Source organism: Hypanus sabinus, chromosome 11 (assembly GCF_030144855.1).
Source record: "Hypanus sabinus isolate sHypSab1 chromosome 11, sHypSab1.hap1, whole genome shotgun sequence".
Classification (NCBI taxonomy): domain Eukaryota; kingdom Metazoa; phylum Chordata; class Chondrichthyes; order Myliobatiformes; family Dasyatidae; genus Hypanus; species Hypanus sabinus.
Window position 1 is genome coordinate 59,827,294 of NC_082716.1, and position 26,988 is coordinate 59,854,281.

At 37.8% G+C, this 26,988-nt stretch overlaps 2 protein-coding genes across 5 annotated transcripts in view; one reads left to right on the forward strand and one right to left on the reverse strand.

Moving 5' to 3' along the window:
- Positions 1-26,988, reverse strand: part of usp1 (ubiquitin specific peptidase 1) — a 217,108-nt gene that overhangs the window by 63,182 nt on the left and 126,938 nt on the right. The window lies entirely within an intron of this gene.
- dock7 (dedicator of cytokinesis 7) overlaps positions 1-26,988 on the forward strand; it is a 182,299-nt gene that overhangs the window by 58,066 nt on the left and 97,245 nt on the right. For all 4 annotated transcript variants that reach the window (XM_059984429.1, XM_059984426.1, XM_059984427.1 and 1 more), the window contains exons 15-16: positions 13,196-13,313; positions 26,541-26,611. In XM_059984429.1, coding sequence (XP_059840412.1) covers positions 13,196-13,313; positions 26,541-26,611 — 189 coding nt within the window. The remainder of the gene's footprint in view (positions 1-13,195; positions 13,314-26,540; positions 26,612-26,988) is intronic.

Consider the following 26,988-nt stretch of genomic DNA (forward strand, 5'->3'; position numbering starts at 1 on the left):
AAAATGATTCTCATCATCTTCATTTGTGCATATATGCACTTGTTTCCATGGGAATGTTCGAGAGCAATTGTGTAGATCTAACTTCACTGCTGTCTCTGCAGCCACCACCTCCACACTGTTTCCTAACAAACAGACTCAAGTTGACATGGATATAATTTACTGAGATGGTTTTTTTAAAGACATGTTAATATAAACATTTGACCTTCCTGTGAACCAAAGCCATCTTATGAGGTTGCCAAGGGTTGATTAAAATCTGCTGATTCATTAGATCTATACTAGATGTCTGTACAAATTCCCCCTAAAATTAATAGCAAAATATAAAACATGTTCCTGATGCAGAATGTAATTAGTTTGTCAGATTAAAGGCAGAGTACAAGATTATTGGCAGGATTCTTAGCGGTGTGGAAGAACAGAGAGATCTTGGGGTCCACGTCCATAGATCCCTCGAAGCTGCTGCACAAGTTGACAGGACGGTTTAAATGAAGAATGGTGTGTTGACTTTCAGTAGTCAAGTGATTGAGTTCAAGAGCCATAGCGTTATGTTACAACTCTATGAAACTCTGGTTAGATCACACTTGGAGTATTGTGTTCAACTCTGGTTGCCTCATTATAGGAAGGATGTGGAAGTTTTAGAGTGGGTGCAGTGGAGATCTACCAGGATGCTCTCTGGATTAGAGAGTGTGTCTTAATGTGGAAAGGTTGAGTGAGCTGTGACCGTTCTCTTTGAGGGAGGATGAGAGGTGACTTTTCCCAAGGTGGTAGTGGCTAATACCAGAGGGCATCTGTTTAGGGTGAGTTAAGGAAAATTTTGGGAAGATGTCAGGGATAGGCTTTATACGCAGAAAGTGGTGAGTGCTTTGAACTCCCTGCCAGGGGTGCTGAAAGAGGCAGATACACTTCGATAGACACATGGATGAAAGAAAAATAGAAGGATGCGTAGGAGTGAAGGGTTAGATTAATTATGGAATAAGTTTATAAAGGTCAGCACAACATTATGGACAGAAGAGCCCATACTGTGTTGTAGTGTTTTATGTTCTATGATCCTGCAGCTAATTTTGCATAAAATCTCTGCCCCTCATGATTTTATAAACCTCTGTTCAGCCACCCTATAGCCTCCTTTGCTCCAAGGTAAATCCCATCCTATCCAGTCTCTCCTTACAACTCCCGGGTAAGCCCCATCCTATCCAGTCTCTCCTTACAACTCCCGGGTAAGCCCCATCCTATCCAGTCTCTCCTTACAACTCCAGGGTAAGTCCCATCCTATCCAGTCTCTCCTTACAACTCCAGGGTAAGTCCCATCTTATCCAGTCTCTCCTTACAACTCCAGGTTAAGTCCCATCCTATCCAGTCTCTCCTTACAACTCCAGGGTAAGCCCCATCCTATCCAGTCTCTCCTTACAACTCCAGGGTAAGTCCCATCCTATCCAGTCTCTCCTTACAACTCCAGGGTAAGTCCCATCTTATCCAGTCTCTCCTTACAACTCCAGGTTAAGTCCCATCCTATCCAGTCTCTCCTTACAACTCCAGGGTAAGTCCCATCTTATCCAGTCTCTCCTTACAACTCCAGGGTAAGTCCCATCCTATCCAGTCTCTCCTTACAACTCCAGGGTAAGTCCCATCCTATCCAGTCTCTCCTTACAACTCCAGGGTAAGTCCCATCCTATCCAGTCTCTCCTTACAACTCCAGGGTAAGTCCCATCCTATCCAGTCTCTCCTTACAACTCCAGGGTAAGTCCCATCCTATCCAGTCTCTCCTTACAACTCCCGGGTAAGCCCCATCCTATCCAGTCTCTCCTTCCAACTCAAGCCCTCCTGTGCTAGGACCATGGACAAATTGAGCTTGTGTTAGGTTTTAATTTTATACTTGAGCAGACTTTTAATGAAGGCACTTTCATTAGGTAACAACTGCTAAAACATGAACTACAATTAAATGGGACCTTGGTTATATCACATGTGGAATATTCCAGTGTGATATAACCAAGAGGATGCACTTGATGTAAGAGTGAGTGTAAAAAATATTTACCAGACTTAGTCTTGTAATGGAGGTTCAGTCATGAAAGGAGAGATCAAATAGACCAGAACTCTATTGTCTAGAATTTAGAACAATGAAATACATCTTTGAAATGTACAGAATGTATAAAATTAGAGGAAACTACATGGAAGATTTTCCAGCTTGGAAAAGAGTCCAGAATTTGGGCTTGCAGTCTCAAAACAAAGAGCGGTCATTATGGACTGAAATAAAGGAAGGTTTATTTTCTATCTGGGAATACTGAATCTCTGCAATCTCCTAGCTCAGAGATCTCTGGAGTCAGTAGCTGCCTTTTAACAATTCACATTGTTGTCTTAAGGACATTGAAGGTATTGAGGGCTTGGGGAAAGTGCAGAGAAATGATGTGGTGGAGAAAAGATTGGCTGTGATGTTTTTGTATGCTAATATTTGTGACTTTCATATACCATTAAAGCTGCTTTCGTATTTGTAGATCATTGAATAAGCGGTTTTATGATGATATAATATGCATAATAACATGGATTGCACAATGTAATAATTAACAACTCAAAGGGAAATTTACCCTATTTAGGTGGACATGTTTAAATCTGAACAGTAGTGTGAGTTTGTTTTTAAGGAAAGCTAGCAAAGGAACTAGATGCCTGGACCTGCACATTAAGCCCCAGGTCATTGGAGCCAAAAGAGAGCAATATTAACTGCTGTACAACCATACTACTGCCATTGTGTTTGTATTGCACTTAGTTTGGAGCACATATATAGCACTTCCAAAACATCCAAAGGAGCATTAATAGGCAGCATTTGACATTGCATCATAGTTGGAGATTTGTTGTATTTTCTTTCATTATTAAATGCATTGCAATAAGTCAGAAGATTTACGTTTATTAAAAAAAAAGATTAAATATCGGAATCAGAATTGATCCAATTTACAATGCATTTAGCTCTTTCGATCTATCAACAGGCAAAGGCATGGTAAGATTTGCCAAGCCATAATTAATTTAACAAACAAAAGAGACTGGTTTATGAGTGTAGCAAACGACAATGGAGACAAGTGTATTTTTATTTGCATACCAGATTTATTAAACAAGATGTGTCCTGGACAGAGAAGCAAAGCATCACAACAATGATAGTTGCAGTCTGTTTCTTGAGATGACCGAGGCTTATCCTCTGAGGGACAGTGACATGGATCTCTTCTGCTGTGTCCTGTTGATTGCAGATTCTCCTCCTTTTGGTTTCTCCCTCCACCTCCCCCCTCTTCCTCTCCCCAAATGAAAGCCTTTTTCCTTTGATTTTACCTAAAAGCTACCACTTCCTGTCAAAAATGCCTACTGTATTTATTTGCCCTCTCTTCTGCAGATTATCTGCTCACTTTTTTACAGAGTGAACTAATCCTTGATTGAGGCTCTTATATTAATAGTACAGAATCTTGTCATTTGCCTTGACTAATTGTTAATCCTCTTGTTAGACATACTTTGTAGGCTCAGTTCAGAAAATATAATAGCCTTCACGATTTCTCTCTTTCTAGTCCTATCTTTTTCAACCTTTTATGCAAGACTTAACATTTCATGACTGGTACAGAAAGGGCATTAGGCGCTTTGAAAATCTTTTCATTGATAATCGTTTTGCAACTTTTGAACAACTGTCTGCAAAGTTTAACCTACCTATTACTCATTGCTTTAGACATCTTCAAATCAGACATTTTATTAACCCTTTAATATCAAACCTTCCCGAGAAAAATGTTGTAGACTTGTTTCTTTGTATGAACACATTGGGCAAAGGTTTAATATCTACTATTTGCGATAAGTTAGTGCCCTTGAGCCATGTCCCCTTTGATAAAATCAGAACTGCCTGGGAGTATGATTTAAATATCTCTTTGTTCGACGAGGTTTGGGATTCAATTCTTAAATCAGTTAACTCAACCTCTTTATTTTCTCGCCATTGCCTTTTGCATTTTATGGTTGTACATAGGGCTTATATGTCTAAAACTAAATTATCACGGTTCTCTCCTGATATTAGTTTCTTCTGTGATAAGTGTAAAGGGCTCGAGGCTTCTCTTATTCATATGTATTGGGCCTGTCCTAGTCTGAAGAAATTTTGGAGAGATTTTTTTTAACTTTATCCCATTTAGAACTTAACCCTTTGATTGCTCTTTTTGGCACCTTGGGTGAAGTTGAAATGCATTTGAGTCCAACTAAACATTGAACACTTTCTTTTGCATCTCTTTTGGCTAGACACTTAGATCTCCTTAGGTAGAGAGATGTTGCCTCACCCACTCATGCACAATGCTGTTCATAGACTTCAGTTCAGCATTCAACACAATCATCCCTCAGAAACTGATTGGAAAGCTGAGCCTACTGGGCCTGAACGCCTCCCTCCGCAACTGGATCCTAGACTTCCTGACTGGGAGACCTCAGTCAGTCCTGATCAGGAGCAGCATCTCCAACACCATCACACTGAGCACGGGGGCTCCCCAGGGCTGCGTGCTCAGTCCACTGCTGTTCACTCTGCTGACCCACGACTGTGCTGCAACACACAGCTCGAACCATATCATCAAGTTCGCCGATGACACAACCGTGGTGGGTCTCATCAGCAAGAACGACAAGTCAGCATACAGAGAGGAGGTGCAGCGGCTAACGGACTGGTGCAGAGCCAACAACCTGCCTCTTAATGTGAACAAAACAAAAGAGATGGTTGTTGACTTCAGGAGAGCATGGAGCAACCACTCCCCGCTGAACATCAACGGCTAGAGATCATAAAGAGAACCAGATTTCTTGGTGTTCACCTGACAGAGAATCTCACCTGGTCCCTCAACACCAGCTCCATAGCAAAGAAAGCTCAGCAGCGTCTCTACTTTTTGCAAAGACTGAGGAAAGTCCATTTCCCACCCCCATCCTCATCACATTCTACAGGAGTTGTATTGAGAGCATCCTGAGCAGCTGCATTGCTGCCTCGTTCGGAAATTGCACCATCTCAGATCGCAAGACTTTGCAGCGGATAGTGAGGTCAGCTGAGAAGATCATCATGGTCTCTCTTCCCGCCATCTCGGACATTTACACTACACGCTGCATCCGCAAAGCAAACAGCATTATGAAGGACCCCATGCACCCCTCATACAATCTCTTCTCCCTCCTGCCCTCTGGGAAAAGGCTCCAAAGCATTCGGGCTCTCACGAGCAGACTATGTAACAGTTTCTTCCCCCAAGCTATCAGACTCCTCAATACCTGAAGCCTGGACTGACATCTTGCCCTATTGTCCTGTTTATTATTTATTGTAATGCCTGCACTGTTTTTGTGCACTTTATGCAGTCCTGTGTAGGTCTGTAGTCTAGTGTAGCTTTCTCTGTGTGTTTTTTTTTACGTAGTTCAGTCTAGTTTTTGTACTGTGTCATGTAACACGATGATCCTGAAAATAAGTTGTCTCATTTTTACTGTGTACTGTACCAGCAGTTATGGTCGAAATGACAAAAAAGTGACTTGACTTGACTTGAAATGGCTTAGAAACATTATGTCCTGCTTCGACCTTGAAAAGATTCATTATTCACTTCTTAATTCGGACATAAATTTTCATAAGGTGTGGGGACCTTTTGAATATTTTCACAATTCCTCTTTAGATTAAAGATTTATCCTTTTTTTTTGTACTACAATCCCTTACTTTCAGCTTTTTTTTCTGGTTAAGTTCTACTTTTTTTTGATGTGAAATATATTATAGTTTAGGTAGTAGGCATTATACTTTTTATATTTACAGCTATGTGGTGACAAAAGCTCTGATTAACTTTACATAGTAATGGTTGGCTTGGAGTTTTGTAGTGGAAGGGTGGGGAGGATACTATATATGATTTTATTTTGGATGTTTTTTTGTATTGTTATGAATTGTATATTAGACATTTTTGTTTTGCACTTTATAAATCTCCATTTTGTTGGTGTTTTTTTCTGTTGTAGTGTGGGAACTCAAAAAAATTAATATAAAAAACAATTTTGTGACAAATGTTGCTTCTCCAACAATCTTTTAACCTTTCCTTTATTTTTATCAGAGTTCTGGCTCTACTGCCAAATTCATCAACATAATGCTAAGAATTTAATGTGGGTGCATCTTTCAAGACAGATGTCCTAAGCCTAAAGTAATGCTCTGCGTAATTGTTTATATTTTAGAAAAAGTGCCTTTTAAGCACATTCTTTATAGCTCGTAGGTTTTCTGACTTAAATGGCCATCAAGTTTGGCTTTTGACCTTGCACCTTTTTAAAATAGATTAGACATGCTTCCTTGTGCATCTTGCTCATGATTATTGACTGGCTGAATGAGAGCAGCAGAATTTCTAATCTTGATCATCTTTCGTATGATGTACACAATCACTGAGGATAGTTGTACTTTCCTGTATCACCAGACAACGTATAATCTGGGACTTGGACACAGGGCTTTGCTGGTCTGTACGTTTTGGCAAAGCCAATTATTAGTCAAGATACCATGTAAACTCTAGTGTGGGATTGAAGCTGGCTATTGGTGTGAAATTGTTCTTATTATCAATATTTTGACAGTTCTGCCCCGTTCAATAATCTCCTAAATGTGACAAAGCAATTTTAGAGTTTTATTTCTTTGAGAGAAAAATGCCTTTGAGAATTACTTTTCTTCCAGTTTCTGTATTTGAAGGCTTTGCTTGTCCAGGTTACTGTGTTGCTTCTGTAAAGTATTGATCAGGCTTTTGATATTTTTGGTTTGTTCTTCAATAAGAACCTAGTGGAGTAAAATCAATAAAATAATACTCAGAGTAAATAACAATAAATTTCTGTACTAAACTTCCCAATGACTATTTTAACTAAATTTAGTTTCGAATTATAATTTCTAGGTTTTTGTTTTTAAGGTACAGCAATGTTTATATGATCATATAAGTAAAATTTTCTGAAGGTTCTCAAATCCTTCAGGGTCCTTTGCTTAAGTGGTGCTTGATTGAAAGGAAGTGCTAAATTCACACAATTAAACCCATTAGTGATAGAAAACGTAAAGGTAGGACCACTTTAAAATTTATATCTACATATGTCTCCTTTAGATGACAACCTTTCTCATTTGTAACCCCTTGTTTTCTCAAATAACACTGGGCATTCTCCTCCAGGATCCAATTACCACCTCACACATTGCATTCACACCCACACTGCCAGTACTCTGACCTGGTCCGGACAATACATAGTGTTTAGTGTTAGCCTTAACATCATTTTTTAAATATGATAATTAAAGTGTTTTTGTCTATCGCACTTCAATGCTTTTAATATGCCTTTTCCAGCACAAAACAGTTTCTATGATGAGCTGTTTGTTGATTTAATTTTGCATAAATAATTACACAAGATCCCTTCAAGAAGTAGCATGGTATGTATTGCATTTGCATAATATTCTGCAGTGCTACAACATAAAGTAGTATAGTGAACCTATAAACTATCTCATCTCAGTACTACACAGAGATCACCTTCTGTTTTGAGAATTTTGTTTATTACAGTAGGGTAAGTATACTGCAGGGTAATGTTACATGTTAATCAGTATTCAAACATTGTTATTCCCCAAACAATATTTGTGCGCTACTCTGAAGAATCCAGTAAACTGCACCATGTAAGGATCTGACACAGATCAGTGCGTGTGATCTTTGACACAAGCCCCCATATCTGTTAGGAAAAGTTACGCTTTGTCAAATGGAAGTGTGGTACTTCCTTTTAAGGAAGAGGCAAAATGTTATAGAATCATTAGTTTTTAATAATTCTATCTTTAGAAGGTTATTCTTGTGTTTAATGTGAGTGTAATAACACATATTAATATTATTCAGCATACTTGCTGGTGATGAAAGGAAGTACAAAATTTTACAGGAACTTTTTGGAGATACTTTACACCTGGATGCACACAATGGAAAGTTTACACCTTACATTGATCTTTTTCCAATTTATTGCAAATTTTTTGACTTCCTGTAATTCACACGATTGACTATTTTTCAATGTGAATTTAGATAAAGTTATTTGACCGAGTGGGTTTGCAACCAACTTGCTCTCTTCGCATCTAGTATCCACAAATGAACTTTCTAGCAAGGGTTCACTAAATGGGAACATGGAGAATTGTTTCTTAGCTCAAGATGGAGACCACTTGACTGAGGTAATTGGATAGTAAATTGCAGATTTCACAATTTTTGTATAAAAATCTACTTACTGTTAGAGATGGGATCTTCTTTATTTCCAATATTTCTGATTTGATTTCATTGAGTTTGTATAATTTGTCTTCCAGACCTTCTACTTTTGTTTCTAGAAAAGTTTGATTCTCCACGATGCTGTTTAATTTTTCTTTGATATCAAGTGACATAGTTTTTAGCTCATCATTTTTGGCTTGTAGAATTGCAGTGTGTTTTTTCAGTTCCTGTTCATTATGTTTGATCCCATTGGTTTCCTTTGAGAGTTCAGTGAAGGATCTGTCGAAAATATTAATTTTTTCAAGTATTTCATTCACTTGATCTTTAGTTTTCTGGACAAAATCTCTTAGACCATGTCCCAACTGAAGCAGTCCATTGGCTAAAATCCTCACATCATCCAGCATTGCAAATCTAGAAGCGGGTTCTGAGCCAGAATTGTTTACTGGTATTTGAATAGAATAATGGGTCAGAAGTAAAATAAGGTATGCCATAAAGAGCATTTTCATTTTTTCACAATATTTGACAGTGCACTTTCTAGCCAAGTCCTTTATATACAGTACCTCCATTTATTGACCATTTCAGTCTTCTAGTTGATGATTAAACAGGTTCATATTGAACTGGGGTTAAATCCATAGTGGAGTTACCGCCAGTAAAGTCAACATACTGATGTGTAAATAGAGTGTAAGCATAATGGTTGTTACTCAATCTTAAAAAAAGGTTTTATTCTGAGTCTAGAGATTTAACATCCCACAATTAGATTGTTCTTTTGTTCTTCTGAGATCCCTTCCTTTTTCCTGAACTGTGGTTTCCCTTCTTCCATAGTGGACAGTGCTCCGGACTGCATGGTATTTACAGGTTGATCACCGGTTTTCCGGCACCCTTGGTTTCTGAACTTTGCCAGATTAACGTTTTTGCCGGATTAAAAGAGGTCATGCAATAATAAAGGCGTAAATGGACAGTAGAAGCTTTAAAAGGATTCTTAATTGAACAAAAAATAAATGTAAATTTATTAATTACTGTGCTTACAAAGAATATTGCTTCTTCGTTATCTTTTTAAACATATCATCCAGGTGAAGTTGTTTCTTGTGTTTTGGTCTCTCCCTGTGTAATTGTCCCTGCATCAAATACAAATTCATTAGGTCTTGTTCCGTCATGAAGGTACGTTTCTCTAACCCTTAGATTAAATAACCCAACAACTCAATTAACTTGTCAATAATAAATCTTCCAGTTTCGTCCATTTTATCATCTCCGCTGCTATCTTTAACACTTGCCATGTTTTTATCAGCATTCAGATCACTGTCTATAATTCCCGAGTCCATAAGGTGATGCACAACAGGTGTTTCATCGTGGACGATCATTCACTCCCTAGATTTTCTTTGTTAAAGCTGCTTGCTATATCTTTGAAAGCAAGTTCTGTAGCATTTTTTTTTGCATACGCAAGCAAATCATGAACGATTTCTTTCTCCTTTGGCACATGAGATCCTGTAAAGTCATCGTCAAGGTTTTCTTCAAGCATATTATCAGATATCAAGCCAGGCCACAACTTAACCTGGCCATTCTTTAGTGTTGAAGGTTCTACCTTCTCCCACCTTCGAGCAATGAAACAAAGAACATCCTTTATGTTAAACTCTTTAATGAATCTTTGTACAGAATTGCCAGCATTCACCTCATCTAACTGGCATTTCCTGAAAAATGAGCGATACTTGGCCTCATAATTTCAGCCAAAGGAGGTGCTGAACCATCAGCTTCCAGAAAATCGGTGGACAATCTGTATTTCCTATGCCTGTAACCTTCTTTACTCTGGACAGAACAGAGATAGAATTCCCCTAGTTCTTGCCTTCACTGGCATTCATTACCATTTATCATACCTGATTTTAGATGGTGAGTGCTACAACGTTAATTTACCATGTGGATCACAGCAAAATCACATTGTCCATGTCTAATATCTACAATATGTCTGCATAACCTTTGTGATCGCTACTGTCTTTAACAAGTTCCAACATCAGATTCCCTTCCAGACTTCCCCTTCCTCCAAAAGCACTTTTCCATCAAGGCCCAATGCAAGCTTGAAGGCAGCACTTCATCTTTTGTCTGGCCATGATGCAATCTTTAGGATTTAATATCAAATTCAGCAATTTCAGGTATCTGAAAGTTGAATAAGAGGATTTGGAATTATTGAAGAAATTACTTGTAAAGGAAAAGTCAATGATATCTTAAAGGGCTTATAGATGGCAAGAGAGGAGATGTTAGTACATATAATTTCCAAAAATTGTCGAATTTTTAATATGTTCATTTAGCACTAATTGCATAGTTTCTCACATTCACATTCAACATCAGGACTCTTGGAGACCATATGAGCTTAAACTTAATTGTTTGAAGCTCAAGTCAAGTCACTTTTTTATTGTCATTTTGACCAAAACTGCTGGTACAATACATAGTAAAAATGAGACAACGTTTTTTCAGGATCATCGTGTTACATGACACAGTACAAAAACTAGACTGAGCTACGTAAAAAACAACACAGAAAGAAAACCTACACTAGACTACAGACCTACACAGGACTGCATAAAGTGCACAAAACAGTGCAGGCATTACAATAAATAATAAACAAGCCAATAGGGCAGTAAGGTGTCAGTCTAGGCTCTGGGTATCGAGGAGTTTGATAGCTTGGGGGAAGAAACTGTTACATAGTCTGGTCGTGAGAGCCAGAATGCTTTGGTGCCTTTTTCCAGATGGCAGGAGGGATTGTATGAGGGGTGCATGGGGTCCTTCATAATGCTGATTGCTTTGCAGCGTGCAGTGTAAATGTCCGTCATGGCGGGAAAAGAGACCCCAACGACCTTCTCAGCTGACCTCACTATCCGCTGCAAGGTCTTGCGATCCGAGGTGGTGCAATTTCCGAACCAGACAGTGATGCAGCTGCTCAGGATGCTCTCAATGCAACCCCTGCAGAATGTGATGAGGATGGAGGTGTGGGGGTGGGAGATGGACTTTCCTCAGCCTTCGCAGAAAGTAGAGACGCTGCTGGGCTTTCTTTGCTATGGAGCTGGTGTTGAGGGACCAAGTGAGATTCTCCACCAGGTGAACACCAAGAAATTTGGTGCTCTACTGGCATCTTTTGAATTAGAGATGTTCACCGCCAGTAGCTATTGATGAATATCATTGAATAAATGAATGGACGGGGGGGTGGAATCTCATTGAAACTTATTGAATATTGAAAGGCTTAGATAAAGTGGATGTGGAGAATATGTTTCCTATACTTGATGAGGAGATTTCCTATAATCTCCTTTTCAGATTGTGTTGGAGACCAGGAGAGACCATCACTACTCATTCTTTAAATAAAACTGTAGAATGCTTTGCTATAACAGTGAGTAAATGCCCATGCAGTCCTTGCAGCTCTTTCTAACAATCCCTCAAGTTAATCCCATGGTTATTTGAGAGGCCTTTTAAATAACAAGGTGATGATCTTCTTCCTGCAATTCAGGCCTAATTTCTTGTGCACAGCCTATGTATCTGGCAGGTGCACGGCCCAATGTGATACGCCATATTGAATAAACCATAATGTATTTGAAGACTATATGGCGACTGTTAAAAGTACTGTGAGAGGTGCTAATTGTATACTGTTTATATTTTATGTTAATATGAGTATATTTTAACCCTTTCTCAATGATACACTGGCACTGATTCTGTTTTCCGACTGTATAGTTCATCTAACTTTATGCAGGAAGGTGGGTTTTTTTGTGTGATGTTGCTATTCTTGTTATTCATTAACAACCTCAGGGGTTGTTGCAGTTACTTATCAATGTTTCATAGGTGAATCTGAAGCTAGAATTAAAAGATTATATATCTGGTCTTTAAATATATTTCATCCAGTTGACTCCTGACCACTATTAAGAAAGATTCAACAAAGTAGGAATGTCAGCGGGTCTAAGGGAATCCTAGCAGTCATCCATTTTAAATGTATGTATCTGAAAACTTAGCAGATCAGGCAGTATCTGTAGGTAGAGAAAGAGTTAATGTCTCCGCTGCAGGACTCTTTGAAGGGGCCCAGATCTGAAACGTTAACTGTTTCTCTTTCCACAGTTACTACCTTATTTGCTCAGTCTTTCCAGCATCTGTAATAATTATTTCAGGTTCACAGCACCTGCAGTTTTTTTTATGTGATTTTCACAATATGTTTTGCTGTTTAAGAATGTTTCCTATATTTAGGACTTTATTTCAGGATACTTTATAAGTTTAAAGCCTTAGTTACAATTTTCTTAAGTATTCGAAGCAGTTGATTTGCTCCATATTTATCTGTCTTAAATACTTTTAAATTTATAGTGCCTCATGCTTGTGGCTTTGGAACAAGAGCTACCCCACCAACAGCCTGTCATCTAAATGTGGCATTCCGTTTGAAAGCAGTTTTATTGATAGTCAAGGCCCTACTATCTCTTCAAGTATGAGTCTGCACCCTAAGGCTTATCACCTCTGGCAATTCAGGTTCTATTCTCACACCTACTGAGCAAGGGACATGGAGGCCATTTATACTAGTATTGTTATCATATTGGCTGAGATGAGCTGATGGCCAGATTTTATTCTCAGTAGTATAGATCTCGGAGAAATGTGCCACGATTTAATGATCTCTATGGTGCCAACATTCCTATTTCTAATGGTGCATGCTATCTTGTACAGTTCTAAGGGACCTCTGACTCCCAGTAGTGAATCATTGAGCTAAGTAACCAGTCAACTGTGTCAATGAATTTTCACAAAATGTATCTGAAGGAAAAAAAGCATTATTTTTAGCCAATGTTTAAATGTCTCACAGACTGCTATAGATTGGAACAAATGAAATTATCAAAAGTATACTTTCAAAAATATAATACTATCTCTTGTGGTTTCTTTTAGCTGTACATTCAACAGGATCTGATACCTGAAACAGCAGTGGAACTTCTGTACACTTTCTTGCTCCTTTCCTACTAACGTCATAGTTAGCTATTGATACATTAACCTCTCCATATTCAATTTTCACACAAGATCTTTGTTTAATTCCATAGGAATTTGCTGTACGTGTATCCGCAGAGTCTTAATTTTGCAAACCGTCAAGGATCTGCTAGAAATATTACCGTGAAAGTCCAGTTTATGTCTGGGGAAGATCAGAACAATGCAATGCAGGTAAAGCAAATGCTTAATTTACTTAATTGTAAAATGTAAATGCAGTTTTACTTAAAGAGAAATACTGAATAAGATATGCATGTACAGTTTTGGATGTTGTGGATGAACTTAAACATTGGTCAATGAGATACTGGCTGATGTAATTGGGCTGACTGATAGCGCCCAGTTTCCAAGGGAACCAGCAATAATGAGATACCTGTGTGTTTCAGACTTCTTATTTTGTCAATAGAGAAATGGAAGGACATTTGAAACATCTGTGCTCATTGTTGCATGGCAGGATACACTGTCGGACCTCTACTGGTTGATTTCTCAGTCTCAGTGAAGTTCTTTGTAGACGTGGGTCACACGATAAATTGGTAATCAGGCCGAAGAATGCTGAGAGGAAAGTGGGTGTAGAAAAAATATAAATATTGCGCACTTAATTCTTCCTTTCTTCTACCAAAGGAAGATAAACTGATGCTCTGTGTTCCACTGCCTCTGTTACCAGTATCTCTTTGTTGTGTCAGAGAGAATTCAATGGAAAAATAGCTCCCCCAATGTATTCTAGAGATGGCACCAGAGGTAGAGAGATTTTTGGTGTGTATTTAATATTTCACTAACATTTCAGTAATACTGTAAATATATTGTTTGATCTAAACATTCTTTGCCGTTGAAATAATTCATTATGGGTTATATGTAAAGGTACGTAAATGGCATACGTCATCACACCACCACCTCGTAAGTGTGTGCCTCGCTTAAAGTAAAAATAAAGTCAGACTCATGTTCCTGGCTCCCTTGCTTTCCTATCGATTTGTTTTATGTTTTGGAGTTACAAAACGTAACACTGGCAATGAAGTTTTAAACAAATCCAAGACGATTACCTACCTGTTGAAAGACAGTAAGATGTTCCAGTTTTTAAAAAAGCACAGCGTGTACGTCTTCAGAAAAGGAGATGTTTGTGTTTTTTTTTAAAAAAAGAAAAATAATGGACAAATTCACAAATTCATAAACAGTGAGTACTGGGTGATAATCATTATAAATTAAAAAAGCAGAAATGGCTGGCTACATCAGAAAGATAGACACGTTTGATTACCTAGAGATAACTGGGATGAATTTGTATGAATGTGTATATGTATATGTGTGTGTACCAGTTTTGCTGAGTACATTGAGTGGAAAACCATAAAGTTTGCTCAGACGTTTGACTGCTCCATCAAACCAGGCATAAATGAGCTTTGCTGAAATCATGAAAGTAATGCAGGAACAATTAGAACTGAAGTTACTGTTGATTACAGAATGCTTTAGGTTTTATAAGCAGAATTAAAAGGAAGGGGAGTCCATTTCAGCATATGTGCCTAAATTAAATAGATTGCCTGAAATAGTCAGTTCAGTGATGGGCTTATTGATGCACTGAGAGATCATTTTGTTTGTTGGAATCTTACAAGAAAGCATTCAAAAACAGCTTCTAACTGAAGCACAACTCACGTTTAAATGAGCAGTTGAAATATCTGTATCAATGGAAACAGCAGACAGAGACAGAATTGTGTTGTGGTCTAGAATGAAAATGTGTGTGAACAAAATTGCAACATCTGAACAGGAACTGGCCTGTCAATGAATTGTGTTATAGTTGTGGCAGAAGCTCACATACGCCACACCAGTGCAGGTTGAAATGTGAAATTTGCAGAAAACACAACAAAGTAGGACATACACAAAGAGCATATCGGACAGACAAAATTAAATGGATTGCTCAGGGAAGAGAAAAAGGTAAAAAGTCAAGTTGCAGTTTCAAAAAGAACACCAATCTGCATACTGTGATGAAAAGTTTGATAATGATGACAGTGACAAAGGACTGAGTAGCCTTGAGGTTTATAATGTGAAATCTACCAATTGACAAGCGCTATGGCCTAAACTAGAATTGAACAGTAAATTAATTAAAATGGAATTAGGCACTGGTTTGGCTGTTTCAGTCATTTCTCAATAGAGTTTGACTGGCACTTCAAAGATACTGAACTGAAGCCTGCAGATATCCAACTAAGAAATTATACTGGAGAAGTGATAACTCCTGTGGGTATGGCATTTGCAACAGTGAAATACAACAACCAACAAGCCACATTGAGCTTGTATGTGGTAAAATCAGGAGGGCCAGCATGGTGGGGTTGTGTTTGTCTGAGACAACTACAACTTGAGTGGAGGTCTTTCTTTTCTTTTTCAATCTTTTTATTATTATTAATATCAACAAAATAAAATTGGTACATAGATAATGGGATTCCAAACATACACAATTCAACTGAACATGAAAGAATATATAAGCAATGATTACAGTATAAATGGGTATTCCCAAATCATAGACGATACAATTTGCAAATAAACAAGGCAAACCTATGTATATCATAATATATAATAAAAAAAAGAAAAAAGAAAAAAAGAAAAAAAATTATGCAAAAAAACTAATCTAATAATCTAGTAACTAATAAGGAAAAAACAAAAAAAGAAAAAAGGAAAAAATTGAAAAAAAAGGGCTATTTATAATATCTCACAAAAATACAAAGTCATCAGTGTCGTCAACTCCGATCCTCTCAACATATATAGCATCAAAACTGGAAAAGCAAATAGGCCTGGAACGGGGTCATATTACATCATATGAAAATATTGAATAAATGGTCTCCATATCTTTTCAAATTTAATAGAAGTATCAAATACACCACTTCTAATTTTTTCTAAATTTAGACATAACATAGTTTGAGAAAACCAATGAAATACAGTAGGAGGATTTATTTCTTTCCAATTCAACAAAATAGATCTTCTAGCCATTAGTTTAAGAAATGCAATCATTCGACAAGCGGAAGAGGTTAAATAGAGTGAGTCCATCATTGGTAAACCAAAAATTGCAGTAATAGGATGAGGTTGTAAATCAATGTTCAATACCGCAGAGATAATATCAAAAATATCTTTCCAATATTTTTCCAAAAGCGGACATGACCAGAACATATGAGTTAAAGACACTATTTCAGACTGACATCTATCACAAATAGGATTTATATAGGAATAAAAATGAGCCAATTTATCCTTGGACATATGAGCCCTGTGCACAACTTTAAACTGTATTAGTGAATGTTTAGCACAGATAGATGATGTATTAACTAATTGAAGAATTTTATCCCAATTCTCAATAGGGATAGTAAGGTTAAGTTCTCTTTCCCAATCAATTTTAGTCTTATAAAAGGGCTCTGAACGTACCTCCATAATTATATTGTAAAGTTTTGATATTAGCCCTTTCTGAAAAGGGCTTAGTTCAAACAAATTCTCCAAAATGCCTGAAGACACAAAATTTGGAAAAGTAGGAAGTACAGTATTTAAGAAATTCCTAATCTGTAAATATCTAAAAAAAATGAAATCTAGGCAAATTATATTTATTAGATAATTGCTCAAAAGACATAAAACAATTATCCAAAAATAAGTCAGAAAATCGTAGTAATCCTTTAGTCTTCCAAGCTGAATAATCTTGATCTATAATAGAAGGATTAAAAAAACAATTGGATACAATAGGAATATTTAAAACAAACGGAGTCAATCCAAAAAATTTCCGAAATTGAAACCATATACGTAAAGTATGTTTAACTATCGGGTTGTCAATTCGTTTTGGCAATTTAGAAAGAGCAAAGGGAAGAGAAGTCCCTAAAATAGAACCCAGTGCAAATCCTTGTACAGATTTAATTTCCAGGTTCACCCAATGAGGGCTGAAAGATATATCCCAATCCTTTAACCAACATATCAAATATCGGATATTAATTGCCCAATAATAAAATCTAAAATTAGGCAATACCAATCCACCTTCCTTCCTTGCCTTCTGTAAGTATATTTTACCTAATCTAAGATTTTTATTCTGCCATATGAGGAAATTTTTGAATCAACATTAGCAAAAAAAGATTTTGGAATAAAAATCGGTACCGCTTGAAATATATATAAAAACTTGGGTAAAATAACCATCTTAATAGCATTAATCCGACTTATCAGAGATAAAGATAGTGGTGACCACTTAGTAAACTAACATTTAATCTGATCGGTTAAGGGTAAAGAATTAATCTTAAATAAGTCTTTATAGTTTTTTGTGATTTTAATCCGTAAGTAAATAAAAGAGTCATTAACTAATTTAAAAGGTAAATTTCCATAAATTGGAACCTGTCTATTTAAAGGAAACAATTCACTCTTATTAAGATTTAATTTATACCCAGAAAAATCACTAAATTGAGCCAGCAATGATAAAACTGCAGGAATGGATTTCTCAGGATTAGAAATAAATAATAATAAATCATCTGCATATAATGATAACTTATGTATATCTGTCCCACGATTAATGCCAAGAATATTCTGTGATTCTCTGATAGCAATTGCCAAGGGTTCTAAGGCAATATCAAATAATAATGGACTAAGAGGACAGCCTTGTCTAGTGCCCCGAAATAAACAAAAAAAGGGAGATCTTTGATTGTTAGTAAGCACCGAGGCTACTGGAGTATGATATATCAATTTAATCCAGGAAATGAATGTCGGACTAAAATTAAACTTCTCCAGCACATTAAATAAATATGGCCATTCAACCCTATCAAATGCTTTCTCCGCATCTAATGAAATAACACATTCTGAAGTGCTAAGTGAAGGAGTATAAACAATATTCAATAGTCTCCTAACATTGAAAAAAAGAATAGCGATTTTTAATAAAACCGGTTTGATCTTCCGAAATAATTTGGGTAATACCTTCTCCAGCCTGGATGCCAGTAACTTGGAAAAGATCTTGGAATCTACATTCAATAAGGATATTGGTCTATAGGATGCACAGTCAGTAGGGTCTTTATCTTTCTTCAATATTAAAGAAATGGAAGCTCTATAAAAAGATTGTGGCAAATTGCCCAATCTAATTGCTTCTTCAAATACCCTGCATAACCAAGGAGAAAGAGTAGCGGAAAAACATTTAAAAAATTCCACTGTATACCCATCTGGACCTGGTGCTTTCCCAGAATTCATGGAGGAAATAACCCCTTTAATTTCTGCATCCGTAATAGGAGTTTCTAATATTGAAAGATCATCGGATGATAATTTTGGAAAATTCAATTTCCCAAGAAAATTTCACATGGTATTACGATCTTGAGGGAATTCAGAATGATACAGGGAGGTATAAAAATCTTGAAATGATTTATTTATCTCATCATGGTTAACTGTCAGATCCCGATTCTGCTGACGGATCTTAGTAATTTGACGTTTAACCAAAACATTCTTCAAATGACTAGCCAACAGTTTACCTGATTTATCACTGTGTATATAAAAATCAGATCTGGTTTTCATTAATTGATTTTCAATCAAAGATGTAAGTAATAAACTATGTTCCGTTTGAAGTTCAACCCTTTGTTTGTAAAACTCCTTACTAGGAGTGATCGAATATTTCTTGTCAATCTCTTTAATTTTATCAACCAATAGAAGAGTTTCCTTCTTAATGCGTTTTCTCAGACCAACAGAGTAAGAGATAATCTTGTCCACGTATACATGCTTTAAAAGTGTCCCCAAGTGTTCCGCAAGAAATATCATCCATGGAATTAATTGAAAAGAAGAAATCAATCTGTTCATTCATAAATTTAATAAAGTCAGGATCTTGCAGTAAGGTAGAATCAAATCGCCATTGTCTAGCATTAGAAGCTGTATCCGTAAATTTAATAGAAAGTTTTAATGGAGCATGGTCAGAGATGGCTATAATATCATAATTACAACCAATTACTGATGGAATAAAACAAAAGTCAATAAAAAAAATAGTCAATTCTCAAGTAGGAATGATAAATGTGAGAAAAAAGAAAACTCTTTGTCCTTAGAATGCCGAAATCTCCAAATACCAAAAATTCCATTATCAGTCAAAAAAGAATTAATACAAGTGGCCGACTTATTGGGTAAAGTCTGAGTAGATATAGATTTGCACATCAAAGGGTTTAAACAACAATTAAAGTCACCACCCATTATTAACTTATATTCATTTAGATTAGGTAGAGAAGTAAATAAGGACTTAAAAAAATCAGGACAATCCACATTTGGAGCATAAACATTAACCATAGCAACCTTTTTGTTAAAAAGTAAGCCACTAATTAACAAAAATCTACCATTCGGATCCGAAAAGATATCATGTTGGACAAACGCAATAGAGGAGTCAATAAAAATTGAAACTTTGGCATTCGAATTTGAGTGATACTGTTGACCCCTCCAAGACCTAAAAAAGCGATAATTGTCCTCTTTCCTCACATGAGTTTCTTGTACAAAAATAATATGAGCATTAAGTCTTTGGAATACTTTGAAAATCTTTTTCCGTAAAATCGGATGGTTTAAACCATTAGTATTCCAAGAGACAAAATTAATGGTCTGAGCCATATTTCTAAAATCAACCCTTTGGTATATAAAGGGTTAACCAAATTATAAACTCATGCATCCAGAAGAGGAACAAAAATAAGGAGCGGACCCAGAAGTGACGACATCGCGGACATACTTGTAGTTCAAAATCAGCCCAAATGAGAAAACTAAAAAAAACTGGTAAAAGAAACATAAAATTTAGAAAAAGACCTCCCACCCCCACCCAAGAGGGAAAAAAAAGAGCACCCCAGCCAGGGATAGGCTGGGAAAAGGGAAAGATGAAACTAAATCTACCCCCATATCAGCAGAAGACAACTCCGTATATAAAGGATATAAAAAAAATCCACACAAACTCTAAAAAAAATTATAATCACGATACTAAAACCAAACTTCTTAATATAATTGGTAGTTAAAAAAAATAAAAAGAATATAATCACTAGTAACTTATAAATCGGGTTAAAACCCAAACAAACCAAAAAAAAAATTTAAACTGTGATAAGAGATGCATTATAGGAAGAAGACGAGAGAAGAAAATGGCGAAATCATAAAAAAAGCCAAAAATATTCACCTTCGAAGGATTAAAAATTCACCTTTGAAGGATTAGTAATAATAACCAAAGATAAAGTACAGTGGTTGAAGTAAGTAAAATAAAAAGATTAGTATGTCGAAAAAAAAACTTTCACTAGAGTATAAAATATAGAGTAAACCTACCCCGATAGCCAGAAACAAAATCTGGTTTTGGAAATAAAAACCATCTTGCACGATCAAAATCACTCAGTTATTAGAGATGAGTATCCGTAGCAGTAGGGAAGTTCTCCTTCAGAAAGCTGCTCGCTTCAGATGTAGAAAGGAAAACCCAACGTGGAGCATTCGGAGGCGAGATTCTGAGCTTTGCAGGGTATAAGAGCGCAGGTTTTAGATTTTTCTCATAACATTCTCATAACATCAGAGGTTTAAAAAAAAGCCTTGCCTTCATTACTTCTGGACTAAAATCTTCTACTAATCGAAAATTATGATCTTGAAATTTGACCATCCGTACACGCCGAGCCACACGAATAAGTTGCTCTTTAACATGCACATAATGAAATCGGACAATTACAACCGGTGGTTTAGCTGAAGCACTCGGTGATCGATGCATAATTCTGTGAGTGCGATCGAGTAACGGAGGACAGTCTGGGAATACAGAGGGGAACGCATCCTTTAAAAGTTGAGCAAAGTACTTCGTGGTGTCCCCTTGTTCAATACCTTTCGGGAGACCAAGTATGCGTAGGTTCTGTCTTCTGGACCGATTCTCAAAGTCGACACTTGGCTTTAAGTGTTTCCACCTGTTTAATCGTCGAAAGTAAGTTCTGCTGCAGTTCTTCAATTATCAAGTCTCGCTTTCGGGCATCTTCTTGCAGAGTTGCGATTAGAACTTGCTGCTGGTTAACTACTGAATCCATCTGATCCATATAATCTTGCAAAGCCTTTATATCTTGTTTAAAAATTTGTCGTTGTTCTTCAAATTTTTGATTTAAAACCTCTAATAGCATTTCATAAGTCAATTCAGTACGCTTAGGATCGGTCTGTTTTTTCTTTCCATTCCCGTTAGAATTCTTCCCAGGTTCTCGCCCTTTAGATCTAAGAGCCATTTCTGTATTCATTTCTTCAAAAATTCACAATATACTCTCAAAGATAAGTCCAAGAAAATAGCAAGAATCTTTTGGTGTAGGTACAAATAAGTTAAATAAGGGTGATCATAGGTTAAAAAAAGTAAAGGTTATGGAGCAAATCTGAAACAGTACTCACTCCATGAGCGTCTCCTGCTGACTCCACTTGAGTGGAGATTTGTCCATCATTTGCATGTCACATCTCCTGTATTGGAGTCAACTGAAATTTATATTTAAGAAAGGTACTAGATGATGCCATGGCACCATTTAAGGATGGCATTGGAAAACTCAGATATATCAAGGGTTAAATGAAAAAGCCACACCCAGATTTTACAAAGCTCATCCGGTTCCTTAAGCCCTCTGTCATAAAGTAGCCAGTGAGCTAGATTGCAATGAGGTTGAAGGAATTCCTTCCAAGGTTGATGGAGCCTCTGGGCAGCACCCATGGCCCCAGTATCCAAGAAGGATGGGATTGCCAGGATTTGTGGTGATTGTAAGATCACCATCAACCTAGTACTTAAAGTAGATCAGTACCCTCGGCTCAGGATAGAGGATAGCTTTACAAACCTTTCTGAAAGGAAACACTTCAGCAAAGTGGACTTAGCTGAGGCCTACCTGCAGATGGAGACGAAACATAGAAAACATACAGCACAATACAGGTACTTCAGCCCACAAAGCTGTGCCGAACATGTCCCTACCTTAGAACTACCTAGGCTTTACCCATAGCCCTCTGTTTTTACTAAGCTCCATGTAGCCATCCAGGAGTCTCTTAAAAGACCCTATCATTTCCTCCTCCACCACCACTGCCGGCAGCCCATTCCATGCACTCACCACTCTCTGTGTAAAAAAAAACTTACCCCTGACATCTCCACTGTACCTACTTCCAAGCACCTTAAAACTGTGCCCTCTTGTGCTATCCATTTCAGCCCTGGGAAAAAGCCTCTGACTATCCACATGATCAATGCCTCTCATTATCTTGTACACCTCTATCAAGTCACCTCATCCTCCTTCGCTCCAAGGAGAAAAAGCTGAGTTCACTCAACCTGTTTTCATAAGGCATGCTCCCCAATCCAGACAACATTCTTGTAAATCTCTTCTGCACCCTTTCTGTGGTTTCCACGTCCTTCCTATAGTGAGACGACTAGAACTGAGCATAGTACTCCAAGTGGGGTATGACCCAGGGTCCTATATAGCTGCAACATTACCTCTCGGCTCTTAAACTCAATCCCATGATTGATGAAGGCCAATGCACCGTATGCCTTTTTAAACACAGAATCAACCTGCGTAGCCGCTTTGAGTGTCCTATGGACTCGGATACCAAGATCCCTCTGATCCTCCACACTGCCAAGAGTCTTACCATTAATTCTATATTCTGCCATATTTGACCTACCAAAGTGAAGCACCTCAAACTTATCTGGGTTGAACTCCATCTGCTACTTCTCAGCCCAGTTTTGCATCCTATCAATGTCCCGCTGTAACCTCTGACAGCCCTCCACACTATCCACAACACATCCAACCTTTGTGTCATTAGCAAATTTACCAACCCAATCCTCCACTTCCTCATCCAGGTCATTTATAAAAATCACAAAGAGTGAGAGTCCCAGAACAGATCCCTGAGGCACACCACTGGTCACCGGCCTTCATGCAGAATATGACCTGTCTACAGCCACTCTGCCTTCTGTGGGCAAGCCAGTTCTGGATCCACAAAACAATGTCCCCTTGGATCCCATGTTTGCTTTTTCAATAAGCCTTGCATAGGGTACCTTATCAAATGCCTTGCTGAAATCCATACACACTACCTCTACAGCTCTACCTTCATCAGTGTGTTTAATCACATCCTCAAAAAATTCAATCAGGCTCGTAAGGCACAACCTGGCTTTGACAAAGCCATGCTGACTATTTCTAATCATATTATGCCTCTCCAAATGTTCATAAAGCCTGCCTCTCAGGATCTTCTCCATCAACTTATCAACTACTGAAGTAAGACCCACTGGCCTAAAATTTCCTGGGATAGCCCTACTCCTTTTCTTGAATAAGAGAACAACATCCGCAACTTCCCAATCCAGCGGAACCTCTCCAGTCCTCATTGATGGTGCAAAGATCATTGCCAGAGGCTCAGCAATCTCCTCCCTCTTTCCCAGAGTAGCCTGGGGTACATCCCGTCCAGTCTCAGTGACATATCCAACTTGATGCTTTCCAAAAGCTCCAGCATATCCTCTTTCTTAATATCTACATTCTCAAGCTTTTCAGTCCACTGCAAGTCATCCCTACAATTGCCAAGTTCCTTTTCCATAGTGAATACAGAAGTAAAGTATTCATTAAGTACCTCCACTATTTCCTCCAGTTTTGTACACACTGTTCTATAGTCACACTTGATTGGTCCTATTCTGTCACATCTTATCCTTTTGCTCGTCACATATTTGTAGAATACCTTGGGGTTTTCCTTAACCCTGTCCGCCAAGGCCTTCTCTAATGCCCCTTCTGGCTCTCCTAATTTCATTCTTAAGCTGCTTCTTGCAAGCCTTATAATCTTCTAGATTCATATCGTTACCTAGTTTTTTAAACCTTTTGTAAGGTCTTCTTTTCTTCTTAACTAGATTTACAACAGCCTTTGTGCACCATGGATCTTGTACCGTACCATCCTTTCCATGTCTCATTGGAATGTACCTACTCAGAAACCCACACAAATATCCCCTGAACGTTTGCCATATTTCTTCGGTACGTTTCCCTGAGAACATCTGATTCCAATTTATGCTTCTAAGTTCCTGCCTGATAGCCTCATAGTTCCTTTTACTCCAATTAAACATTTCCCTAACTTGTTTGTTCCTATCCCTCTCCAGTGCTATGGTAGAAAAGTTCAAGATGTTTCTCACCATAAACATTTAGCGAAGGGTTTTATCTCTATAATGGACATTTTAGGAGTAGCATCTGCACCTGCATTCTGGAGAAAGCAATGAACCAGGTGCTGCAAGGCTGCCCAAGCTTTCATTATTACCAGGATGACATCATTGTTACCAGTAAGGATAAGCAACATCTCCAAAATCTCAAGGCAGTGTTAAAAAGATTAGAAGATTATGGGCTTAGAGCATGACACAACAAAAGTTAATTCTTTAAGTCAAGCATCACCTACTGCGGTCACACCATTGACACACAAGACTTAAGCAAGTGTGCTGAGAAAATTCAAGCAATGGTGGATACCCCAGCATTGAAGGATGTGTCATAGTTGTCGTTCTTTTAGGATTTGTCAGTAACTATAACAGGTTCCTGCCCAAACTGGAACTGTGCTCCATCTCTTGACTCATTTCTCCAGATCATGTAGAATGGAGAAAGCAGTGAGAGGTGGCTTTCCAAAAGGTAACAGAAATGGTCATATCAAATACTGTACTCACACATTGTGATCCACATTGTCCAGTGAAGCTTGTCATGGACTGTTCTGAATGCCAACATGTCCAGAACAAAGGTATTCAGGGCTGTCAGAACCACTTCCTGAAAACTCTTACAACCAGATGGAGGAAACCCCAGATCCTGAGATTGTTCTACAGGCACAAGTCTCACTTGCTAAGCAGTGTGATCCCCTTGTCAGGAACGATGTTATCCCACAAGAGTTAGAAAGCCTCCACAGCGATAAATCTTTAGGCCTGAATGGGACAATTTAAAATTTACTGTGCTGTGGATATGTACAGTAGTTGTACTGTATAATATATTGCGTGTGTATGTGTATATATAAGATACAACATTTAGATTACATATTTGAGTCGGGTTGCATTCTGTATTGAGTTGGAGTGTATAGCTAAGCAAGGAGCATTGTGTATTTAATATTTCAGTAATACTTGAGTACAGGTAGTCCCCGAGTTATGAACGTCCAACTTACGGACAACTCGTACTTACGAACCGAGGAAGGGGAACGCCGTTCGCCATTTTAACTCGGATCGTGACGCTGTCCACCATTTTAAGTCGTTGCCGTTGACACTGTGTTGAGTGTAAGATTCACCCTGACCACGCCCACCCCCCCCCCCCCCCCCATTCCGGTCGGCTGGTAGCGCAGTCAGATCAGCACCGGGCTGGAGAACGGAGTTTCCCAAGTTTGATCCAGTGATAGACTGTTCTCGTGTTGGGTTGATGTAGATCCACTGACTCCCGTACCATCCGTGCCAGGTTGATGTCGAGCTCGCAACTCGACCTTGTAAAAAAAACACTGCCACCTCTAGTTTAAATTCCCACACGGAATATTGTGGAGGATCAAATACCCAAACCCAGCGCAGCCCCCACTTGTCCCATTTAGTCTGTCTCAATGTGGTGGTCGTTAGGACCCAGCGGACCTCGGGAGCCACCACCTGCAGTGTTTCTGTTCCATTGACAGGAAGTGATTGCGATTGAAAATAAACTGGAAATAATAAAGCGTTTGGAAAGAGGTGAAATGCCATCGGTCATTGGAAAAGTGTTGGCTATAGTCGGTCAATGATCGGAACAATTTTAAAGGATAACGGATAAAGTGAGAATAATGGAGCATGTGAAAGGCGCTGCCCCAATGGAAGTTACAATTATTACTAAGCAATGCAGCGGTTTAATTATTGGAATCTTAAGTGTTTTATATAAATATATACTATATACTAAGACAAACGTTTGACTAACTGACTCTAAATAATACTGGATGTACTTGTTCCGACTTCCGTACAAATCCAACAAAGACGGACTCAGGAACGGAACTCGTATGTAACCCAGGGACTGCCTGTAATGTAAATATATTGTTCAATTAAGCATTCTAGTTCTTATAAATAATTCACTAAGGATTATATCTAAAAAAATATGAAATAGCATATGGATCAATCCACCACAATGTACCTCGCAAAGTAAAAATGAAGTTAGACCCACATTTCTGGCTCCCTTGTTTTCCTGTCAATTACTTTTTATGTTTTGGAGATGCAAAACATAACTCTTCTATTTTTGAAAAAAAAGCGTCTTCAGTCTTAAACCTTTCTCTTCCATGGAATTTGACTTGGGACTATATTCTCAAAACATTATTGGAAATGATTCTTCAGAAAATTCAATGGTTTGGACAATTTAGATGAAAGTGGAGTCTTTCGTGCCTACCGAGAAGCATCTGTAACAGTGCTCTCTGTGCTTAGATAGCATGTTCATTTCTAAAGTTGCTTGTGTAAGACTACAACCACTGAACAAATGCTCACAATAATTGATGGAAATGATTCTTATGCATTTTTAGGTTATTTTTGGAAAATCAAGTTATGCAGAGTTTACAAAAGAGTCATATACTGCAGTTATATATCATAACAGGTAAGAAAATGTCATAAATTACTTGCCTTATCATAAATATTTTTGCTCAACCTAGTTTTTCATTTTATAAGGACTAAAAAGAGAAATGATACCTTTCGAGTGAATTAGAAATATTCACAGTTATGTAGACACCACTAGTAAAGCTGTCATAATTGTCATTTCTAATTGGGTTCAAATGAAGAGAGAGGGAAGAATCAACCACGGGCTCACAAATTGGGCAGTCTGGATAAGGAAGGATTTCCTTACTGAACGACAATAGTGAACCAGAAGGGTCTTTATGAAAGTGCGGTTATATCCTGGTCATTGCTATTGATGCAACTTCAATTAACCATTGTTCCCAACCCATTTTCAACTGGCACCACCACCACTTGTACGAT